Source organism: Dendropsophus ebraccatus, chromosome 1, assembly GCF_027789765.1.
Source record: "Dendropsophus ebraccatus isolate aDenEbr1 chromosome 1, aDenEbr1.pat, whole genome shotgun sequence".
Lineage (NCBI taxonomy): Eukaryota > Metazoa > Chordata > Amphibia > Anura > Hylidae > Dendropsophus > Dendropsophus ebraccatus.
Genome location: NC_091454.1, coordinates 120691193 through 120711959, shown reverse-complemented (window position 1 = coordinate 120711959; position 20767 = coordinate 120691193). Strand labels below are relative to the sequence as shown.

The 20767-nt window shown below is 45.6% G+C and overlaps 1 protein-coding gene across 1 annotated transcript in view; it reads left to right on the top strand.

Annotated features, from left to right (window-relative positions):
* The first annotated feature begins 4568 nt into the window (after positions 1-4568).
* The window catches only part of FAM185A (family with sequence similarity 185 member A), a 39920-nt gene continuing 23721 nt past the window's right edge, over positions 4569-20767 (top strand). Inside the window, exons 1-3 of the mRNA XM_069956150.1 lie at positions 4569-5022; positions 9656-9765; positions 17477-17569. Coding sequence (XP_069812251.1) covers positions 4638-5022; positions 9656-9765; positions 17477-17569 — 588 coding nt within the window. The 5' untranslated portion in view covers positions 4569-4637. The remainder of the gene's footprint in view (positions 5023-9655; positions 9766-17476; positions 17570-20767) is intronic.

Below are 20767 nucleotides of genomic sequence, written 5' to 3'. Positions count from 1 at the left end.
TTATGGAAGACTGTACTTTGTTGTCCAATACTAATGAGGAGTGTAGGGTCAGCGGAGGCGAATCAGTTCACTTATGGTGTGTTCTGATACTGGGATCTGATCTGATACTGGAGTTTATAATGTACTAGTGGCCTAATACTGGGGTCTATAATATGCTGGGGGCCTGACATTGGGGTCTGTAATATGCTGTGAGTCTTATACAGAGGTCTGTAATATGCCGGGGGCCTGATACTGGGGTCTGTAATATGCTGGGAGTCTCATACGGAGGTCTGTAATATGCCGGGGGCCTGATACTGGGGTCTGTAATATGCTGGGAGTCTCATACGGAGGTCTGTAATATGCCGGGGGCCTGATACTGGGGTCTGTAATATGCTGGGAGTCTCATACGGAGGTCTGTAATATGCCGGGGGCCTGATACTGGGGTTTGTAATATGCTGGGGGCCTGATACTGGGGTCTGTAATATGCCGGGGGCCTGATACTGGGGTCTGTAATATGCTGGGAGTCTCATACGGAGGTCTGTAATATGCCGGGGGCCTGATACTGGGGTCTGTAATAGGCCGGGGGCCTGATACTGGGGTCTGTAATATGCTGGGAGTCTCATACGGAGGTCTGTAATATGCCAGGGGCCTGATACTGGGGTCTGTAATATGCCGGGGGCCTGATACTGGGGTCTGTAATATGCCGGGGGCCTGATACTGGGGTCTGTAATATGCTGGAAGTCTTATACGGAGGTCTATAATATGCTGGGGGCCTTACATTGGGGTCTGTAATATGCTGGCAGTCTCATACGGAGGTCTGTAATATGCCGGGGGCCTGATACTGGGGTCTGTAATATGCCGGGGGCCTGATACTGGGGTCTGTAATATGCTGGGAGTTTTATACGGAGGTCTATAATATGCTGGGGGCCTTACATTGGGGTCTGTAATATGCTGGGAGTCTCATACGGAGGTCTGTAATATGCCAGGCCTGATACTGGGGTCTGTAATAGGCCGGGGGCCTGATACTGGGGTCTGTAATATGCTGGGAGTCTCATACGGAGGTCTGTAATATGCTGGGGGCCTGATACTGGGGTCTGTAATATGCCGGGGGCCTGATACTGGGGTCTGTAATATGCTGGGAGTTTCATACAGAGGTCTGTAATATGTCGGGCCTGATACTGGGGTCTATAATATGCTGTGAGTCTCATACGGAGGTCTGTAATATGCCGAGGGCCTGATACTGGGGTCTGTAATATTCTGGGAGTCTTATACGGAGGTCTGTAATATGCCGGGGGCCTGATACTGGGGTCTGTAATAGGCCGGGGGCCTGATACTGGGGTCTGTAATATGCCGGGGGCCTGATAGTGGGGTCTGTAATATGCCGGGGGCCTAATACTGGGATCTGTAATATGCTGGGGGCCTGATACTGGGGTCTGTAATATGCTGGGGGCCGGATACTGGGGTCTGTAATATTCTGGGAGTCTTATACGGAGGTCTGTAATAGGCCGGGGGCCTGATACTGGGGTCTATAATAGGCCGGGGGCCTGATACTGGGGTCTGTAATAGGCCGGGGGCCTGATACTGGGGTCTGTAATAGGCCGGGGGCCTGATACTGGGGTCTGTAATATGCCGGGGGCCTGATACTGGGGTCTGTAATAGGCCGGGGGCCTGATACTGGGGTCTGTAATATGCCGGGGGCCAGATACTGGGGTCTTTAATATGCTGGGGGTCTAATACTGGGGTCTGTAATGCTGCGTTTACACAAATCGATAATTCGCCCAATCCATTGTTTAACTATTTTGAAGCAACAATTTGGTTTTTATAACAATCAGCGTTTACACGAATAAATCGTTAGAAATATTTGTAAGAAAAATAGTTATTGTGATCATTTTTTAAGATCACTTAAGCCCATCTTTCACATAGGGTGAATTTTTAGCAAACGACGATTTGAGAACATGTTGAAAGATCAAAATGAACGATTTATCGCTCGTCGCTTGATTGTTTGCTGCGTTTACACGGAACGATTATGAAATGTGCTCGTTATTGCGAAAATTCAAACGATAATCGTTCCGTGTAAACATGTTCTCAAATCGTCGTTCTTTAAAAATTCGCAGATCGCTTCGTGTAAACAGTCTTTCAAAGAGTCACTCTATGTGAAAGATGGGCTTAAGCGATCTTAAAAACGATCGCAATAACGATTTTTCTTACGAATATTTCTAACGATTCATTCGTCTAAACGCTGATAGTTATAAAAACCAAATTGTTGCTTCAAAATCGTTAAACGATTGTTTGGGCGAATTATCGCTCTGTATAAATGCAGCATTAGTCTTTGGGCGGAGGGCGGATTTGGGAGTCTATGGGACGGCAGAACTTCAAGCGGAGTCCACTGCACAGCCTCCACTCGAAATTCTGCCACATATTTTGTAGTGGGAACATATGTAAAATTCGATAGTTGTAAGCAACAACCACCGGAGAACCATTACATCTGCAGGGGAAGATCTTTCGCTGCTCTTTTTTTCCTTCAAAACACCTGACAACTCTTTTGATATATTTATTGGAAAATTGTTTGCATAGATGCAAAGGCAGCTCAGCTATATACTTTCCTAACTTAACCCCTAGACGACCCAGGGCGTATAGTTACGCCATGGAAGTCTGTCCCCAGACGACCTAGGGCGCAACTGTACGCCCTGGGTGTTTCTCCCGCTATGAAGCCTGCTCCGGAGCGAAGCGCGCTTCATAGCAGGTGGGGGCCGGCTGCAATCAGCAGCCGGGACCCCACCGGTAATGACACGCAGCAGCGATCGCGCTGCCGCGTGTCATTAACTCCTTAAACGCCGCGATGGCGGCGCGACTGCGGCGTTTAAGTGTAAGTGACAGGGGGAGTCCCCTGTCACTTACCGATCGGGACCCCCGCAGTGTGACTGCGGGGGTCCCGATTGGTAAAACGGGCCGCCGGAGGTCTCTTACCTGCCTCCGTGCGGTCCGATCGGCGATCTGCTACACTGAGCCTGCACAGGCAGGCTCAATGAGCAGATCGCCGATAACACTGATCAATGCTATGCCTATGGCATAGCATTCATCAGTGTAAAAATCCAAGTACTGGATATAAAAGTCCCCCAAAGGGACTTCAAATGTGTAAAAAAAAAAAAGTTAAAAACACTAACACACAACCCCAAAACCCCTCCCCCAATAAAAGTTGAAATCACCCCCCTTTCCCATTATATAAAAAAAACATATAAAAATAAATAAACAAATAAACATATAATATACCGTAGCGTGCGTAATTGTCCGATCTATTAAAATATAACAAGCGTCATTGCGAACGGTAAACGGCGTGCACGAAAAGAGGGAAAAAAGTGCGCGGATTACCGATTTTATGTTACATTATATATAAAAAAAATGTTATAAAAAGTGATCAAAACGTCCGATCTTCACAAATATGGTATTAATAAAAACTAGAGATCATGGCGGAAAAAATGACACCCCATACAGCCTCATAGGTGAAAAAATAAAACCGTTATAAGCGTCACAATAGTCCCATTTTATTTATAATTAATTGCCAAAAAAAAGGATTTCATAAAAAAAATATGTAACATAGAGAATCTGCGTAAACCTGCATATGGTTGTGTTCGGGCTGACCTGTAGAATAATGGTATCATGTCGCTGTTACCATATAGTGCATTACGTAGACACAGGAACCCCCCAAACGTTACCATATTGCATTCTTTTTTGCGATTTCACCAATTTATATCTTCATAAATAATATATTTGGAATTCCATCATACATGTTATGGTAAAATGAAAGATACCATTACAAAGTACAGCTACTCCTGTAACAAATAAGCCATTACATGGCCTTGTAGATAGAAAACTGAAAGTGCTAGAGCTCTTAGAAGGGGAGGAGGGAAAAACGGAAACACTAAGATCAAAATTTGCGCGGTCCACTGGGTCATTTTGGGCCTGGTCCTCAAAGGGTTAAAGGGGTTGTCCAGCGGAAATAAATTTCTTTCAAATCAACTGGTGCCAGAAATTTATATAGATTTGTAATTTACTTCTATTTAAAAATCTCAAGCCTTCCCATACTTATAAGCTGTTGTATGTCCTGCAGGAAGTGTTGTTTATTTACATTCAGACACAGTGCTCTCTGCTGACATCTCTGGCCGAGTCAGGAACTCAGAAGCAGGAGAGGTTTTCCATGGGAATCTGCTACTGCTCTGGACAGTTCCTGACTCGGCCAGAGATGTCAGCAGAGAGCACTGTTTCTGAATGTAAATAAAACAACACTTCCTGCAGGACATACAACAGTTTATAGGTATGGGAAGACTTGAGATTTTTAAATAGAAGTAAATTACAAATCTATATAACTTTCTGACATCAGTTAATTTGAAAGAATAACATTTTTACTGGATAACCCCAGATCGTGTAAAATGTCGGGACACGTGTTCCTGCCAGTGCGCAGGGGAGAAGGAGTTCACAGCGGCAGTAAACATAGGCGATCACTGCACTGCTGAAACCGTTCAGAGGGATTCTGGGAGTTGTAGTTTACTTAGCACTAGAAGCCATGTACAATGCTGCGTCTTTAACTACATTTCCCGTCAGCCCGGAGTAGGGGGCGCTTAGTAACCTGAGAGAAGAGTCTGCATGGCTGCTCTAGGGCTATGATGGTCCCCATAGTGTATGGCGGCCGCCTGTGGTGGTCTCTGGCGGCGGGCACCGGCAGAGCAGCCTGTCGCTCCTGGGGGAGCTGTGCGCCAGAGTCCCGGAACAAGCCCCTGAAGCAGTGGACTCTGATTGTGCACCCGCTGAGCAGCCTGCGGGTGAAGCTGCCGTGTCATGTGCGGGTGAGACCCCAGGACCCGCTCACGTATCCGGACGCGGACAGGGTGTTTGTGCTGGTGAGCGGGGTGGACCGCAATGTGCACCGGGGTCTCGACCTGGACAACATTGAGGTCCGCTACGACGAGGAGAGTAAGCAAGTGCTGATCAGCTCCCAGGACATAGACAGCCGGACGTGCGTGGAGGTCACCACCCCGGTGCGCTTCGGTATGTGCCAGCTGGGGGGCTGAGGTGATGGGGTGCACAGCGCCCTCTGGTGGTGACACCTTATGCTTCTCACCTGTGTACCCCTGGTCCTGGAGGCTGGGGTTGTAGGGGTGGGGGCTGGTAGTCCAGGCTGACAGGAGAGTCTGTCACAGGTTAGATTGGGATAGGGCTGGAAATCTCAGTCATGTCCCTGGAAACATCCCCTGACTGTACATGGTGCATTGTCCTGCCAGGGCTGCTGGCCTCAGTGCTTACATAAGCTCTTAGAGGTGGTCTCTACACCTAGAAGGTGACCGTCTGTATACGGCACTCTGCTCGCAGTACCTGGCGTTTGCCGGTCCGTGCTGGCAATATATGGGAAATACAGATATATTTAACATTTCATTAAGCGCATTCCCCCCACCATTATGCCTGACCTGCTGACCCCTGACAGGAAAGACTCATGCATTTATACATTCCGTCTGCTTGCCCCAGTTCTGACCCTCCCATCCAGAGGAGTAGCTAGTGTTTTTTTTATTTTTTATTTAATAACCCAGGCAAAGATTCACATTGGTTGCCATGGAAACCCATTGCTGGGTTGCTAATGGTGAAGCAGAGCCCCGCAGGTCCATTACGTGTCACGGTCATTATTTGGCTGTGGCATGTAACATACTAAACTGCCAGGGTGGATGGTTTCCCAGTCCTGGCAGTGGGTGGGGGCACATACTGGTAACCAAGCTCCTGCTATCTCAGAACAAGAAACCTATACTAGGCAGTGACCTAGCCCAAAGCCCCGTAGTTACCGCTGTAAAAACACCTGTGGGCGGTCACTAAGGCGCTATCTGAGTGGTGGGGGGCTGAGTGTTATATCCCGGTGACTGTGGCCAGCTGCACTTCCCACCACTGTACAGGGAAAACTGCAGTTCTACATCAGCACTGGGGTCCCTTTAGATTTAGGGCCCTATTCCACGGGACGATTATTGTTTGCGTAATCGTTAACGATAAACGATCCAAACAACCGGTATTACGAAAGACCTGAAATCGTTCACCCATTTACATGGAAAGAGTATCGTTACTTATGATCGTTCTTGCGATCGTCTTGTCGTCGCTATTGTGTTCGTCTTTACTGCGAACGACTTATTCAATGCGAACAATTTTAGAACGATAAAAATAGGTCCTGGTCTTATTAAACGAAAAAAGATTTCTCTTTCGGTCGTTAGTCGTTAACTGCTATTGAAACAAACAATTATCTTTGGATTCGAACGATTTAACGATAATCAGATTCCACCCTATTCCACTGGGCGATTATCATTTAGACTATCGTTAAACCGTTCGAATCTAAACCATAATTGTTTGTTTGAAAAGTAGTTAAAGGGGTAGTGCGGCGCTTAGAAATTATTCACAGAATAACACATTACAAAGTTATACAACTTTGTAATGTATGTTATGTCTGTGAATCGCCCCCTTCCCCGTGTCCCCCCCCCCCCCCCCACCCATGTACCCTGAAGTGTGGTGCATTATACATTACCTGATCCGTGTCGAGGGTCGTCCGCCATCTTGTGCCAAACGTCATCTTCGGATGGACGGCCGAGTCGCTACCGCCCGTCCCCCCTCTGCCGCGTCACAACTGTGCTCAGCCGCGAATGGCTGAGCACAGTTATGCTCAGCCAATCGCGGCTGAGCATCGCATGACGCTGCAGAGGGCGGCCGGCATTCGGAACAGTCAGAACTGTTCGCGGTCCGCCCGAAGAAGACGTTGCTGAATGAAGATCGAAGGCTGGTGTCGGCACGTGACAGGTATGTATAGCGCACCACACTTCTGGGTACACGGGTGGGGGTGGTGGGACACGGGGAAGGGGGCCATTCACAGACATAACATACATTACAAAGTTTTATAACTTTGTAATGTGTGTTAGTCTGTGAATAATTTTTTACCGCCGCACTACCCCTTTAACGACTTAACGACTGAACGAGAAATCGTTGATCGTTTAATAAGACCTGGACCTATTTTTATCGTTGCTTGTTCGCAAATCGTTCGTATTGAATAAGAAGTCGTTCGGTCGTTCGCAGTAGTGACGAACGCAGTAGCAACAACAAGACGACCACAAGAATGATTATAAGTAACGATATAATATATGCCTGTGTAAATAAAATAATAAATATACATGTATACACAGAGAGACTGGTAGGAAGATAGATAGGTGGACGGATACCTGGCTTACCTAAAAAACAGGATGGATGCAGCCGAGCCAGGCAGAGATCACCACACAGTAGATCAGACAACGCTAATGCTGCAGCCACCCCTCACATTGAGATCACTGATTTGTAAGTTTGCTAGTCTAATGCTGCGTCTACACAGAACGATTATCATTTGAATTTGCGAACGATCAAATTCGAACTATAATCGTACGTGTAAACGCAGCGAACGATCAAACGACGAGCGGGAAATCGTTCATTTTGATCTTACAACATGTTCTTAAATCGTCGTTCGCAAAAAATTTGCAGATTTTTCCATACGATATATCGTTCCGTCTAAACGCTGATTGTTATTTAAAAAAAATATATTAAAAAAATCGTTAATCGTACGATCGGGCGAATTATCGCTCAGTGTAAACGCAGCATAACCTGAAAGTGTTCAGCTAGTGAATTGTGAGGGCTAGCTGCAGCATAGCTAAAAAAAGAAACACAAACCAGTCAGCAGCCCCCCCTTTTCTGCTGTGCCCCTCTAACTACTACACTGCTCACACTAGTACGGTACATGTTTTTCACTGCTCAGTGATCCAAACATTTCATGTTTTTTACCATTCTGTATCCCTAAGACACTAATGGCCCTTGAGTATGTTGTGTGCATGGATGGCTAATCCATGCTAAGGAACAAGTCATGCATGTAGACACATTGCTGTAAGCACCAGCGTTACATTCAGCAGCGGTAAGCTTCACTGTGCACTCTGTGTAATCTTTTATTGGAACTATTCCTGACATCCTTGTCTGACCCCATTTACTTATGGTGTTCCCATTTTTTTTCCTTTTAAGGGTGCGTTCACTAGTACAGGATCTGCAGCAGATTTGCTTTGCTTTGAATCTGCAACTTCAAATCTGCGCCATCAAATCTGCTGCAGATCCTGTATGTGTGAATGCACCCTAAAACATGAATTTAGGGTATGTTCACACTACGTAATATAGGTCTCAGTGAAACACACTGTGTGTCTATGGGATGGCTCGTGTGCCTCCGCTTCTGTCTCTCATGTCAATATTTTGAGGAGAGAGTGGCGCGAGTGGGGGATTTCTCTCCGCCCCTGAAATCCGCCTATATTACTCAGTGTGAACGTACCCTTACATTGAAACAACCACAGAAAACTTGCTAATTTGATTTTATTCTGCATTCCGGGCAATGTGTCTGATTTTATTTTTTTCTGTTTAGAGAAGCTCCAGTTGTGAATGCGTTATGGTGGAGCCAAATCTACCAGAGCAGGAGTCCATCTTTCTGCATCTCTGTGCTCAGTTTAAGGCTGGGTTCACACTGCGTTTTTAGCATACGTTTAACGGATCCGTTTTTTTTAACTGACAAAAAAGTGTCAGCAACATTTTTGTGTCTGTCAAAAAAAAAAACAGATCCGCTTTGATCCGTTTTTTTATAATGGAAGTCAATGGAAAAACGGATCAAAACAGATGCACGCAAATGCATCAGTTTTTGCAATCCGTTTTTCATTCGTTTTTTTTCAAAAAATGGATTGCAAAAACGCAGTGTGAACCCAGCCTAATAGAGTAAATCCAGAAAAATCCACCTCGGTCCCCACAGTTTGATGTTGGTATACATCAATTGCTCATTCGGACAGTAGATGTCCTGAGCTCATCCCTGTATCACATGTACTGTACATTCTTTTATTTGATCCAAGGTGTCAAAAGGTGGTCAAGGGGCCTTTCCTGATCCTAATGTAGCCCTGTGGGATAAGAACTCCCCTAAGTTGGAGTTATTCAGGAAGGGGGTCATACCTTTTTTTTTTTTTTGGGGGGGGGGTGGGGGTAGGTAGCTCCAACTAACCCATTGTAGTTGTGGGCAAGGGTCCTATTCCTGACCCCTAACTACAATGGGTTAGTTGGAGCTACCCACCCCCCAAAAAGAAAAAAAAAGGTATGACCCCCTTCCTGAATAACTCCAACTTAGGGGAGTTCTTATCCCACAGGGCTACATTAGGATCAGGAAAGGCCCCTTGACCACCTTTTGACACCTTGGATCCTCACTAGATGCAACTCTGATGTGTGTTCACATGCATTGAACAAGACACTGGCATAAGAAACTGAGATGGTAAGACCACCGTGTCTAGCTATATAATGTTCTGTTGAAGTGCTGGCCTACAAATACTACAGCATCCCGTTGTAGATGCCATTGGGTGACTGTACCCTGCTATTTGTTTTAAAATATTGTGTATGGGGTTCTCTGGTGCACACATTATTTTGTTAGCAATATTAAAAGATAGTCACTACAGAATTTGAAACCTATAGTTTTTTGGGGTGGGCAGTGTCCTGTGGTACCATGACCTGGACCTGCTATGTGATTATAGTTTTCAATGCAGAAAAACAAAGTTGCAAATGGCTGAAAAAAATGCAAGAATTGTTGCTGTAATGACTATTATTTTTTATGGTTGTATTTTAGATGTAAACATCAAAACCATGGGCTTTGGCAGTGTGAATGTAAGAAAAATTGAGTGTGACAATTGCCAAATAGAAACTGAGAAAGGGAGCAGTGTGCTGCAGTCTGTCAAGGTAATCATTTTACAGTATTTTGATTAATAATTAAGAATATGGGTTTTCTGGTACTATGATGTCGGTGGCCTATCCTTAGGAGAAGCTATCAATATCAATATGAGCTGAATATGTCAACATAACCTAACTGACTAAAATTGTTAATGACTTTAAGGCACTGTCACATAGTTGAAATGCTGCCTATTGGCTTCAGTGCAAAACCTGCCAGGTGCAGATTTTTTTTGTATGAAATGTGCAATTACAAAAAAACAAACAAAGTAGAAGTGTTTAAAGTGAATCTGTCGGCTTTAATTCACATTTCGACCCGCTGACACTGTTAGGGGCAGATTCGCCCTTTTTCTGTGGCGTACACCAGCCATATCCCCCGCTCAACTGATGGGGGGTAGGGGGCGCAGGTGGAGACGTGACCTCCTGCTGTGTCTGGAGGTGTCTTCCTTCCGTGCCTGATGGTGGGGGGAGAGTGGCAAGGTGGGAAAAAGTTGTGCAGGTTTCTGGCCATCTTTTGGGCAGTCTGTTACCTACTCCATGTTTCTTCTGTGATTACAGAAAAAAGGAACAATTGGCCGCACATCTATGACTCTGTTCACACTGCAGGTTGCACGCTGCTTGTGGCTAAAGTACAGACAAAAAAACAGAAGGTGCAAGCCAACAGGAGGGGGTGTGGCCACCTCCTTGTTGGCTTGCACTTCACCCATTTCCCAAGGGTGCTATAAAAAGAGATCATTTGGCTCCTATCTGCCCAGTTATAGGCTTATTCTGCCCAGGAGAGGCCATTGCTAGTGTGAAGATGCTAGAGTAGGGACCATGTCTCGAGGACGCCTTAACTTGGCGACATGGTATACTCTGTTTGATCAAATAGTTTGCTAAGATCCTCACTTTTTAATATCTACAGAGCAGGTGTTTGCTGTGTGTACGCTGGGAATATACGGTAAGCCCTTGCACCTGTGGGTTGCTGTTGCACCTTCTGTTTTTTTGTCTTTTGTGATTACGTCCTGTTTAACTTGTCTTACCACATTGTGGCAATACCTCTGAGCCATAGCTGCATTCTGTGTCATGTGTATTTTCAGATGTACCTATGGACACGCCACTTTGCCTAACTAGATACTGAGGTGGTTTTGGTGCTTCAAAGAATACTACTAATGGTCTGCATGGCCTAGGTATAGCCAGGAAAAGCAAGTGCTTCTTCCCCTGGCTTCCTGTGATATTTTTTTTTACTGGGTAAGACAAGCTCTATAGACTTTAAAGGGAATTTATTACCTACATTTTCTTTAATTTACTCTTTTATTCTAATTTGTTTCTATTTTCTGTTTTTTTTGTTTATATCGTTTTTTGTATATTATGGGGACTGCCATCTTGCCTGAGCTGTTCTTAACATCATTTAATGACGTGCTTTATTGCAAGACTTATGAACATAGTCTGTCCCCTTGAGATGAATGTGAAACATTACTGAGCATACTCTGTGACCTCTGAAGTGGTCATTCCACAGGGAGCTGCTATTGTCTCCTGTATCAACTGGTGTCACATGTCACTGCAATGCTGTACAAATCACTTTACAGCAGCCTCCTCTTATCACTACAGACACAGCAGGAAGTCTCAGCTTGGGGAGATCTCAGGATTGTTTTATAATGTAGATAGAAAAATCGAAAATTAGTAAAAATGTCACCAAAAATATGTTTAACATAAAACATCATTTAAAGGGAACCTGTCACCCCCGTGCCGGGGTGACAGGCTCCCGACCCCCCCCCCCCGCTACAGCCCCCTATCCTCACCTGATCCCTACGGGGCCCGTATCTGGATCCGGTCGGGTCACGGAGATATCAGCTGCTGCAGCCCGGCGCGCGCGCGCGCTGAGAGATAAGTCCAACGCTCATAGAGAATGACGGAGCGCTGGACTCTCTGTCATTCTCTATGAGCGTTGGACTCATCTCTCAGCGCGCGCGCCGGGCTGCAGCGGCTGATATCTCCGTGACCCGACCGGAAGCGGGATCAGGTAAGTATAGGGGGCTGTAGCGGGGTCGGGAGCCTGTTCCCTTTAAACAATAAGGGTAGCTTCTCATGTACTGGATCCGCAGCGCATTTCACACTGCGAGTTTGCAGCGAAATCCGATGTGGATCCTGGCAGTGTGAAGGTCTATGGGGTTATATATCCGCAGTTTTCATTCCACTGGGGATATGTAACCCGGCTCCTTTAACCCCCCTGCAGCCCCCAGCCCTGATCATACATTACCTGCTCGGCACCGCGGCTGTGTGTGAGGCTTCCGGCTCCTGTCGGTCCCCATTACCCAATCAGTGCTGCCGTGCACAGATTGGCTGATGGGGAGCCGGAAGCCTCACACACAGCCGCGGCACCAAGCAGGTAATGTATGCTCTGGGCCGGGGGCTGCGGGCAGTGGGGGGGCAGGTTACATACTGGCAGCGGAATGAAAATTCCGCTGTATATATGTGACCCATTCAACTTCACACTACCAGGATCCGCAGCGGATTTCTCTGCAGACTTGCAGCGTGAAATCCGCTGCGGATCTGGTACATGTGAAGCTACCCTAAGTCAATTTCTGATGATACATTCACTTTAAGGGAGCTGGGGATATAAGTGTTTAGTCACACACTGCTTCTGGCTGTGTCTGAAGATTTGTGGGGGTCTGAACGTCCAGACCACAAGCAGTTAAAGGGGTTGTCCGGCGCAAAAAAATTATTCACAGAATAACACACATTACAAAGTTATACAACTTTGTAATGTATGTTATGTCTGTGAATGGCCCCCTTCCCCGTGTACCACCACCCCCACCCGTGTACCCGGAAGTGTGGTGCGCTATACATACCTGTCACGTGCCGACCACGGTCTCCGATCCTCAGCAGTGACGTCTTCTTCGGGCGGCCAGCGGATCTTCCCGAGTGCTGGCCGCCCTCTGCAGCGTCATCCGAAGCTCAGCCGCGATTGGCTGAGCATAACTGTGCTCAGCCAATCGCAGCTGAGCAGCTGATGACGTGGCCGCGTCATCAGCCGCGATTGGCTGAGCACAGTTATGCTCAGCCAATCGCGGCTGAGCTTCGGATGACGCTGCAGAGGGCGGCCAGCACTCGGGAAGATCCGCTGGCCGCCCGAAGAAGACGTCACTGCTGAGGATCGGAGACCGTGGTCGGCACGTGACAGGTATGTATAGCGCACCACACTTCCGGGTACACGGGTGGGGGTGGTGGGACACGGGGAAGGGGGCCATTCACAGACATAACATACATTACAAAGTTGTATAACTTTGTAATGTGTGTTATTCTGTGAATAATTTTTTAGCGCCGGACAACCCCTTTAAAACTTCTCATGTGTCTTTGATAAAGTTGTTTTTTTTCTAAATACAGGAATACTTTCTCTATTTTGCTAGTACTGCTCAACTCCCAATTATGTTTTCCAACTTCCTGCTTTCTTTTCATGTCTTTAAACATTTTATAATTGAAATGTTCCTCGTTAATATATTTTATGTTCAAGCAATTTAGGGGCCTTATTTATTTAAACTAGAACAACACTTTTTCCCATACATTTAGTTAGAAAGAGTGATACAGTGCAGTGTCACGGCTCATAGTCGCTCGATCCCACAAGCTCCTGATCCTGTGATGTCATGGCCCCACTCACAGCTGTGTATGGTGAATGTTTAGTTAGAGACATAAATGATTATCAGCAGAAAACACCACCTGCTCCATGTAGTCTAGTTCTTCAGAGTTGTTCAGGACATGGAGGCTGGAGACTAGCTGCATCACTGCACAGACACACAAAGAGGAGAATTTGCATTATTCACTCAGAAGTCGACCCAGGATCATGTAGGACATTAGGAAGAAGCTGTTGAGCCAGATCTACTTTACAACAATGTGATAGATAACTCCCCTGGCATATGACTGGCCATTTATGGAGGAGCTGGAATTAGAGTCTGAGTTAGACCCTGATAAAATTCAGGAGTCAGAGTTGGAGCTGCGGCTTACCGTCTCCACAGCCCTTGTTGCAGTAATAACGCAACAATATGTAAAACCCTTTATATTATATAATGATAAATTACAGTGCTGTTATTTGCCCAGCGTCCTTGGAGCCCAGCATCCTCTTTGTGTACGGGTACAAACACACACGGCTTATACGCTGCGTATTTACTGCTGCGATACGCAGCAGATACGCGGCAGATTAGATCTAAATAACTGAACACAGTATCAAATCTGCTGCGTATCTGCTGTGTGTGTTTGTACCCTACTAGAGCCTTTTGTGCCTTCTTTGTGTTTCTTGACAGGTAAACGACCATCAGACACATGACTATGGGACCAGAAAGAGTATTTCAGTAATAATCCTTAAGGGTGCCTTCACACCTACCGGATCCACAGCGGATCTCACTTCTGCGGATTCGAAGCGAGAACCGCTGCGGATCCGGTATCAATTCACCCCTATTAACATCCCGCTGTGAATATGTGCTTTAACTCCCTGGTGCCCGCAGCCCCGCCGTCGCATCCCCCCCATCCCGGCCACATCCCCCCATCAGCCCACCCCCAGCCCGCAGATCAGATCAGCTGAGTGGGACCGGAGCCGGGAGCCTTACTGCAGCCGAGCAGGTAATGTATGCTCGCGGCGGGCTGGGGGTGGGCTGATGGGGGGGATGCGACGGCACCAGGGAGTTAAAGCACGTATTCACAGCGGGATTTCAATCCTGCTGCGAATATGTGCTATCATAGGGGTGAATTGATACCGGATCCGCAGCGGTTCTCGTTTCGAATCCGCAGAAGTGAGATCTGCTGTGGATCAGGTAGGTGTGAAGGCACCCTAAGGTTTAGATATTTTTTTTTTATTTTTTTTTTACCACGGATTACATAAACCTTTATACAGTGGCAATAATCCCAGGTCTAGATGTAACTGAAGAGTAGCAGTCTCAGTTTGCAGCAAGGCTTTAGGCCCTATTCCACTGAACTTTTTCGAACGATTATCGTTCATAAAATCGTTCAAACGACCGCTCATTAACGATATTCGTTCTGTGGAATAGCTGTAAACGAGCGAACGACAACAGCGAAATCGTTGTTGAGTCGTTCACTATTTTTTTTCAACATGTCGAAAAAAAATCGTTTGTCAACAATAATTCGCTAATCTTTTCGTTGAATAAAAAATCTCAAGCGTTCTTGAAATGTCTACCTACATTTCCCCACGTTTTAAACGACCATGTAACGATGTAACGACCGCAAAAAAATCGTTACACTACAGATATCGTTCACGTTCCCACACGTATTATGTGTTATCGTTCGCTTAAAAAAAACGTTAAGGGCTTGTTAATGAGCGGTCGTTGGAGCGAGTCTATGAACGATAATCGTTCCGTGAAATAGGGCTATTAGTCTTGTTCATTCTATCAGAGATGTGCCACATGCAGTGAGATTAAAGGAGCTGGGGTATAGGGCAGTAACAGATCGCACATGCTGCTTGGCTCATCCACCACAAGAGACGTCAGAGAACTAACTGTGGCTGTAGACCAGGATGGAGTTCCTGCAGTGTGTATGTGAGGTAAAGGTTACAGAGCAGCTAACCCTGTGAGAGCACATCCTGGAAAACCAAGGAACTGCACCGCAAGATGGTCTGCTTCTCACAGTACTAAAATGCAGCTGTTCGCTAAGCAAACATGGAGAACCATTGAGCATAACAATGAAATAGTCAGTAGGAAGTGAGCAGTAGATTTATTATTAAGAACTAGATTTAAAGAGTTTGAGTGTAAAATTTTCTAATTTTCGCCACTCTACACAGGGAACGTATGCATTGTGAAGTGGTGGCAGTTTGTGACTGCAGCTCAGGTCCCGTTCAAGGGAATAGGAGCTGAGCTGCAGTTGCACATTGCCAGCGCTATACAATAAACAGTGACAAACTGCACTTACCATGTATTGTGGTACTGAACAGCCTAAAGGAGAAGTCCGGCGAAAATTTTTATTAACGTATTGTATTGCCCCCAAAAGTTATACAAATCACCAATATACAATTATTATGCGAAATGCTTATAAAGTGCTTTTTTCCCTGCACTTACTACTGCATCAAGGCTTCACTTCCTGGTAAAATGGTGATGTCACGACCCGACTCACAGAGCTGTGCGTGCTGTGGCTGCTGGAGAGAATGATAGCAGGGTGATGCTCAGTGTCCCTCCAGTGCCCTGTGTCCCTCTGCCATCATCCTCTCCATGAGCCACAGCCTGCACAGCTCTGGGAGTCGGGTCGTGACATCATCATTTTATCCAGGAAGTGAAGCCTTGATGCAGTAGTAAGTGCAGGGAAAAAAGCACTTTATAAGCATTTCCTGTAATAAGTGTATATTGGAGATTTGTATAACTTTTGGGGGGGCAATACAATACTTTCATAAAAATTTTTGCTGGAAGTCTCCTTTAAGGGTGAAGGCGCTGGGGGTCAGCCGACAATCAACTACTGATGAGCTATCCACATTACTGACAGAACTCCCTTATAGTTAGACATACTCCAGCACTGTCTTTACACACACTGGCCCAGATTTATCTAAAACTGATTTGCCCATAGCAACCAATCAAAGGTCAGCTTGCATGTTTTCAGAGCAATGGGACAATTTTTGATCTGTTGTGGCACAGAAAATGTAAAAAGGTAATGCCCAAATAGGATAAAAACCTAACAAAACTGTACTTAAAAAAATGACAATTATAGCATGTAATTAATGTAAAATAAAGTTTGTAATGTAAGCTTATATAACCACAAAAGGTGTGCATGTATTTGGTATTCCCATAACAGTAAAAAAAGAGTGAATCTGGTTATGACAAATTTACTTTTCTGTGTTCCGCCCTCAAAAAAAACAAACAAAAAAACAGTGATCCCTCAACTTACAATGGCCTCGGGATACAATATTTTTTAACATATAATGTTCCTTTCTGGACCATGGCAACTTGAGACCAGACTCAACATACTGTATAGGTGCTGTCTAGTAGTGATCCTCTACAGTACAGTGTGATACTTTACATGTCCTGTACTGCTGTGTGTGTGTCTAGTATCTCCTCCTGATGGTACAGTGTGATACTACATGTTCTGTACTGCTCTTTACCTGGGCCAGGATAAGTTGCCTTTTGGGCACCAGGTGAGGGCGGCTTCAGTTTATTTTTCTGGGAATCTGATCTGTACAGAATCCTGGAAATGCTGCAGTCCTCTATACAGAAAGTGATTTACACTCTCCAGTAACTCCTTCTGACTGCTGTATATATTCATCTTGCTTGCTTTATCCATATTAGTTATCTGCTTATTATCCTTTAAATCTTAATTTTTTTCTTCTTTTGGGATGATACTTTGGGGGCTTCAGAACCAATTACCAGTTTTCCTTACAGTTTTGGTCTCAAGATACAATGGAACCATTTAATATTGTAACCTGAGGGACCACTGTACTAACATAAAATATGGCCTCACACTGCTTTTTAAAGGGTTAGTTTAGGAAAAAAAAAAAAATTCTTTCAAATCACCTTGTGACAAAGTGGCAGAGACTTATAATTTACAGTTTAAAAAACCTCAGGTCTTCCAGTACTTACCAGCAGCTGTATGTCCTGCAGGAAGTGGTAGTACTTCCAGTCTGGAGAGCAGGAGAGGTTTTTTATGGGAATTTTCTACCTTTTTTTTATATTTATTGACTCCTGTTTATTAATTCTGACCCCCATACTGACGGCCACCTGTATGACAACCATTTAATACAATTTTCTTTGCATTTTAGGGTCATAATGTTAACATTCGTACAAAGGGAGGCAAAGTAGTGTGTCTGGGGACAGTCCATGGCAATGTTGATATTCGTACCTTGGCCCACAGTGTAAGTATATATACTTCTCATATTGCTGTTTTAGGTGATAAATATTGGATCACTTGTGACTTCAGTGGAGTAATGGTCAAGCCTGCACATTGCTAGTCTACAGGGGAATTTATTAAAGAGGATGTACCATCAGACCTCATATATTGTGATATACATACTAATCTGTCGGCGCTGACATGTAGAAGAGGCTGGTGTGGAGCATTTCTCTTTATCCTGCCCGGTCGCCGTTAAATTCCCGTCCGAACGGATATTCAAATGATCCGGTGTGAAGCACAGGAGGCGGGCCCAGGGTGTGCTATTCCCTTCATCTCCTCCCCCCACCCGTGATGTGCGCCGCTGACTCTCATTACCCTCGCCTCAGTACTGCCTCTTATGTCAATTTGGCAGGTCCTACAGTATGCAGCACAGCCCTGCCTCCTGTTTGTGTCCCAGCCACTCTGTCATCATGCCGGGATGTAGGACCTGCCGTACGTTAATACGTATGTTAATACGGCAGGTCCTACATCCCGGCATGATGACAGAGTGGCTGGGACACAAACAGGAGGCAGGGCTGTGCTGCATACTGTAGGATCTGCCAAATTGACATAAGAGGCAGTACTGAGGCGACGGTAATGAGAGTAAGCGGCGCACATCATGGGCGGGGGGAGGAGATGAAGGGAATAGCACACCCTGGGCCCGCCTCCTGTGCTTCACACCGGATCATTTGAATATCCGTTCGGAGGGGAATTTAACGGCGACCGGGGAGGATAAAGAGAGATGCTCCACACCAGCCTCTTCTACATGTCAGCACCGACAGATTAGTATGTATATCACAATATATGAGGTCTGATGGTACATCCTCTTTAAGGCTTGCATTTTCTGGAATGAAGTCATTTTTTAGGACATTTTTAAGGTCCTTTTACAAAGGCCAGAGATCAGTCGAGCAAACGCTCACTCATCAGCTGACTGAATGTTTTGTGTGTTTGATAAAATCATTGTTATCTGTCATACATTTCTCGGGCTAAACAGATGTGCGTCTGATAGCATTTTAGGAAATTTGTTACAAAGTAAAAAAAAAAAAATTGAAAGTGTTTTCAACAGATTGTGGACAGGACAGATTGTGGGTACAGAGTCGCTTTAAGGGTTTCACAATTCTGGAATGTTCGGCTATTGAAACCAACATGGTTTTGTGTCAGATCTGTGATTTGTATATATACTACAAAGTAAAAACACAGAGTGACCATCCTCTAAGTTTAGTGATTCTTCATTTTTTTCAGGTGTTAGCCTATGTTCACACTAGGTAAAACTACAGCCGTTGTTGTCGTAGTTTTTGCGGGGTGGAACAATGCCTTACTTTCAATGGGATCCCGGCCGGAGCATATACACATCGTATACGGTCCGTCCGGGATCCCATACGGGGCTGCAAATAACTGACATGTCAGTTTTCTGCGTCTGGAATGCAGTGAATTCTGGCCGCAGAAAGCCCTGTCAGTTCACACAGTGAAGCGAGCGGCTCTGGCCGCTTGCTTCACTGTGTGCTATGGGAAGCTCTGATGCGAGCGCGTGCTGATGCGCCTGCATCAGAGCTCTGCGGCCGGAAAGATCATCTGGCTGGTACTTAAGTAACGGCCGAGATGATCCGGCCAGAGCCCGGCCGTTCTGAGACCTGGCCGAGGTAATGGAACGGCCGGTCTCTTACGTAGTGTGAACATAGCCTTAGAGAGGACCTGTTTTCATAGCTCTGTGTTATTCTATACCCCACAACTGGTAACAGGTGTCATGGGACAGTTCAGACTATCTGGTGTTCGAATCTGGATGTCAGATCACTGAACACGAAGGAAGGAAGAAACATCTTGCAGTGTTCCTCCATCTATCATGCCCAACAACTGATAGGATAGGACACCTGATAAAACTGATGCATTTTTGCCATTAGAGGGAAACGCCAGATAGGGAAAATTATTTTCTCTCTATATCATGTATTACCATGTTTGCACAATTCTGTCACACTGGTGATTCACCATCTCTGACCGGCCCCTCCTGCCTACATTTCAGCAGACAAGGAGTTCCCGTGTTCTCTATAGGAAGAGATATGCCGCAGTGAGAGCGCTCTTTCTGTGTCCTTGTGGTTCTCCATCACGTCTGACACCTATCGCCATGACATCATCTGTCGGTGGTTGATCAGAGGGGCCTTAAACACCCCAGACTGACAACCAAATTTTCTGCGAGCAGTGGGTTCAGCCTACATAAGTCTAATGCCCCTATTCCACTGCTCCTCGTTCCCCGCTCGCTGCCGCCGCTATTCAGCGCGGCTGCAGCGAGCGGGTGAGTGCGGGAGGGGAGGCGGGGAGATGCGGGGGGGCTGCCCGTGGGATCGCTAGATCGTCCGGGCAGCCCATAGGATATAGCAGCATCTGCTGCCGACGCTCCTATTCAACGGAGCGACGGCAGCAGATCGCTGCTATATCAGTCGCTTGTTTTTCAACATGTTGAAAAACAAGCGACTGCAACGATCAGCCGACATGAACGATGTCGGCTGATCGTTGCACTCTATTCCACGGGACGATTATCGTCCGTAGCGGCCGATATCGGCCGAATACGAACGATAATCGTTCCGTGGAATAGGGCCTTTAGGTGTATGGCCACCTTCAGACATCTTATTCAAATAAGATAAAGCCCTACAGGGTGTTCCTCAACATTTGTCCCCTTCTGTCCTAATTAAAGCCCCTTTGCCTACAATGTACACTATGTGAACTTTGGTGGGCCTTTAGCTCGGCGATGGATTGAAAGTAGAGTTTATATCCTGATTTTTAGTAAGAAACCCTATTGTACACTGTTTTACTTCAGTTGGCAAAAAGCTGCTAGCAGGTCTGCGTTGACAGCAAATGCCTTTGCAAAACGTTGTAATATGCAATTATTATTATTATTATTTTTTTTGCTTTTTACCACAAGATGGCGTACTTAGAAAGAGTAATACATTTCGGAGAATAAACTGGTGGTGCAATACAGACATTACCACGTTAATCTTTGTAAAATAAATCAACCAATGCCCAGGTTTTATCTTATTCTAGGCTGCAGGACTTATTCTGTGTTTTTTTTCTACCTTCTTTTATTCATACCTTAATATACTAAAACTTATTAGAGACAGTAATCTAGATTAGATCGTGTCATGGGAAAGCTGCAAAACCTTTCCGTAAAATGTCCTGCCTAGTTTTATACTTA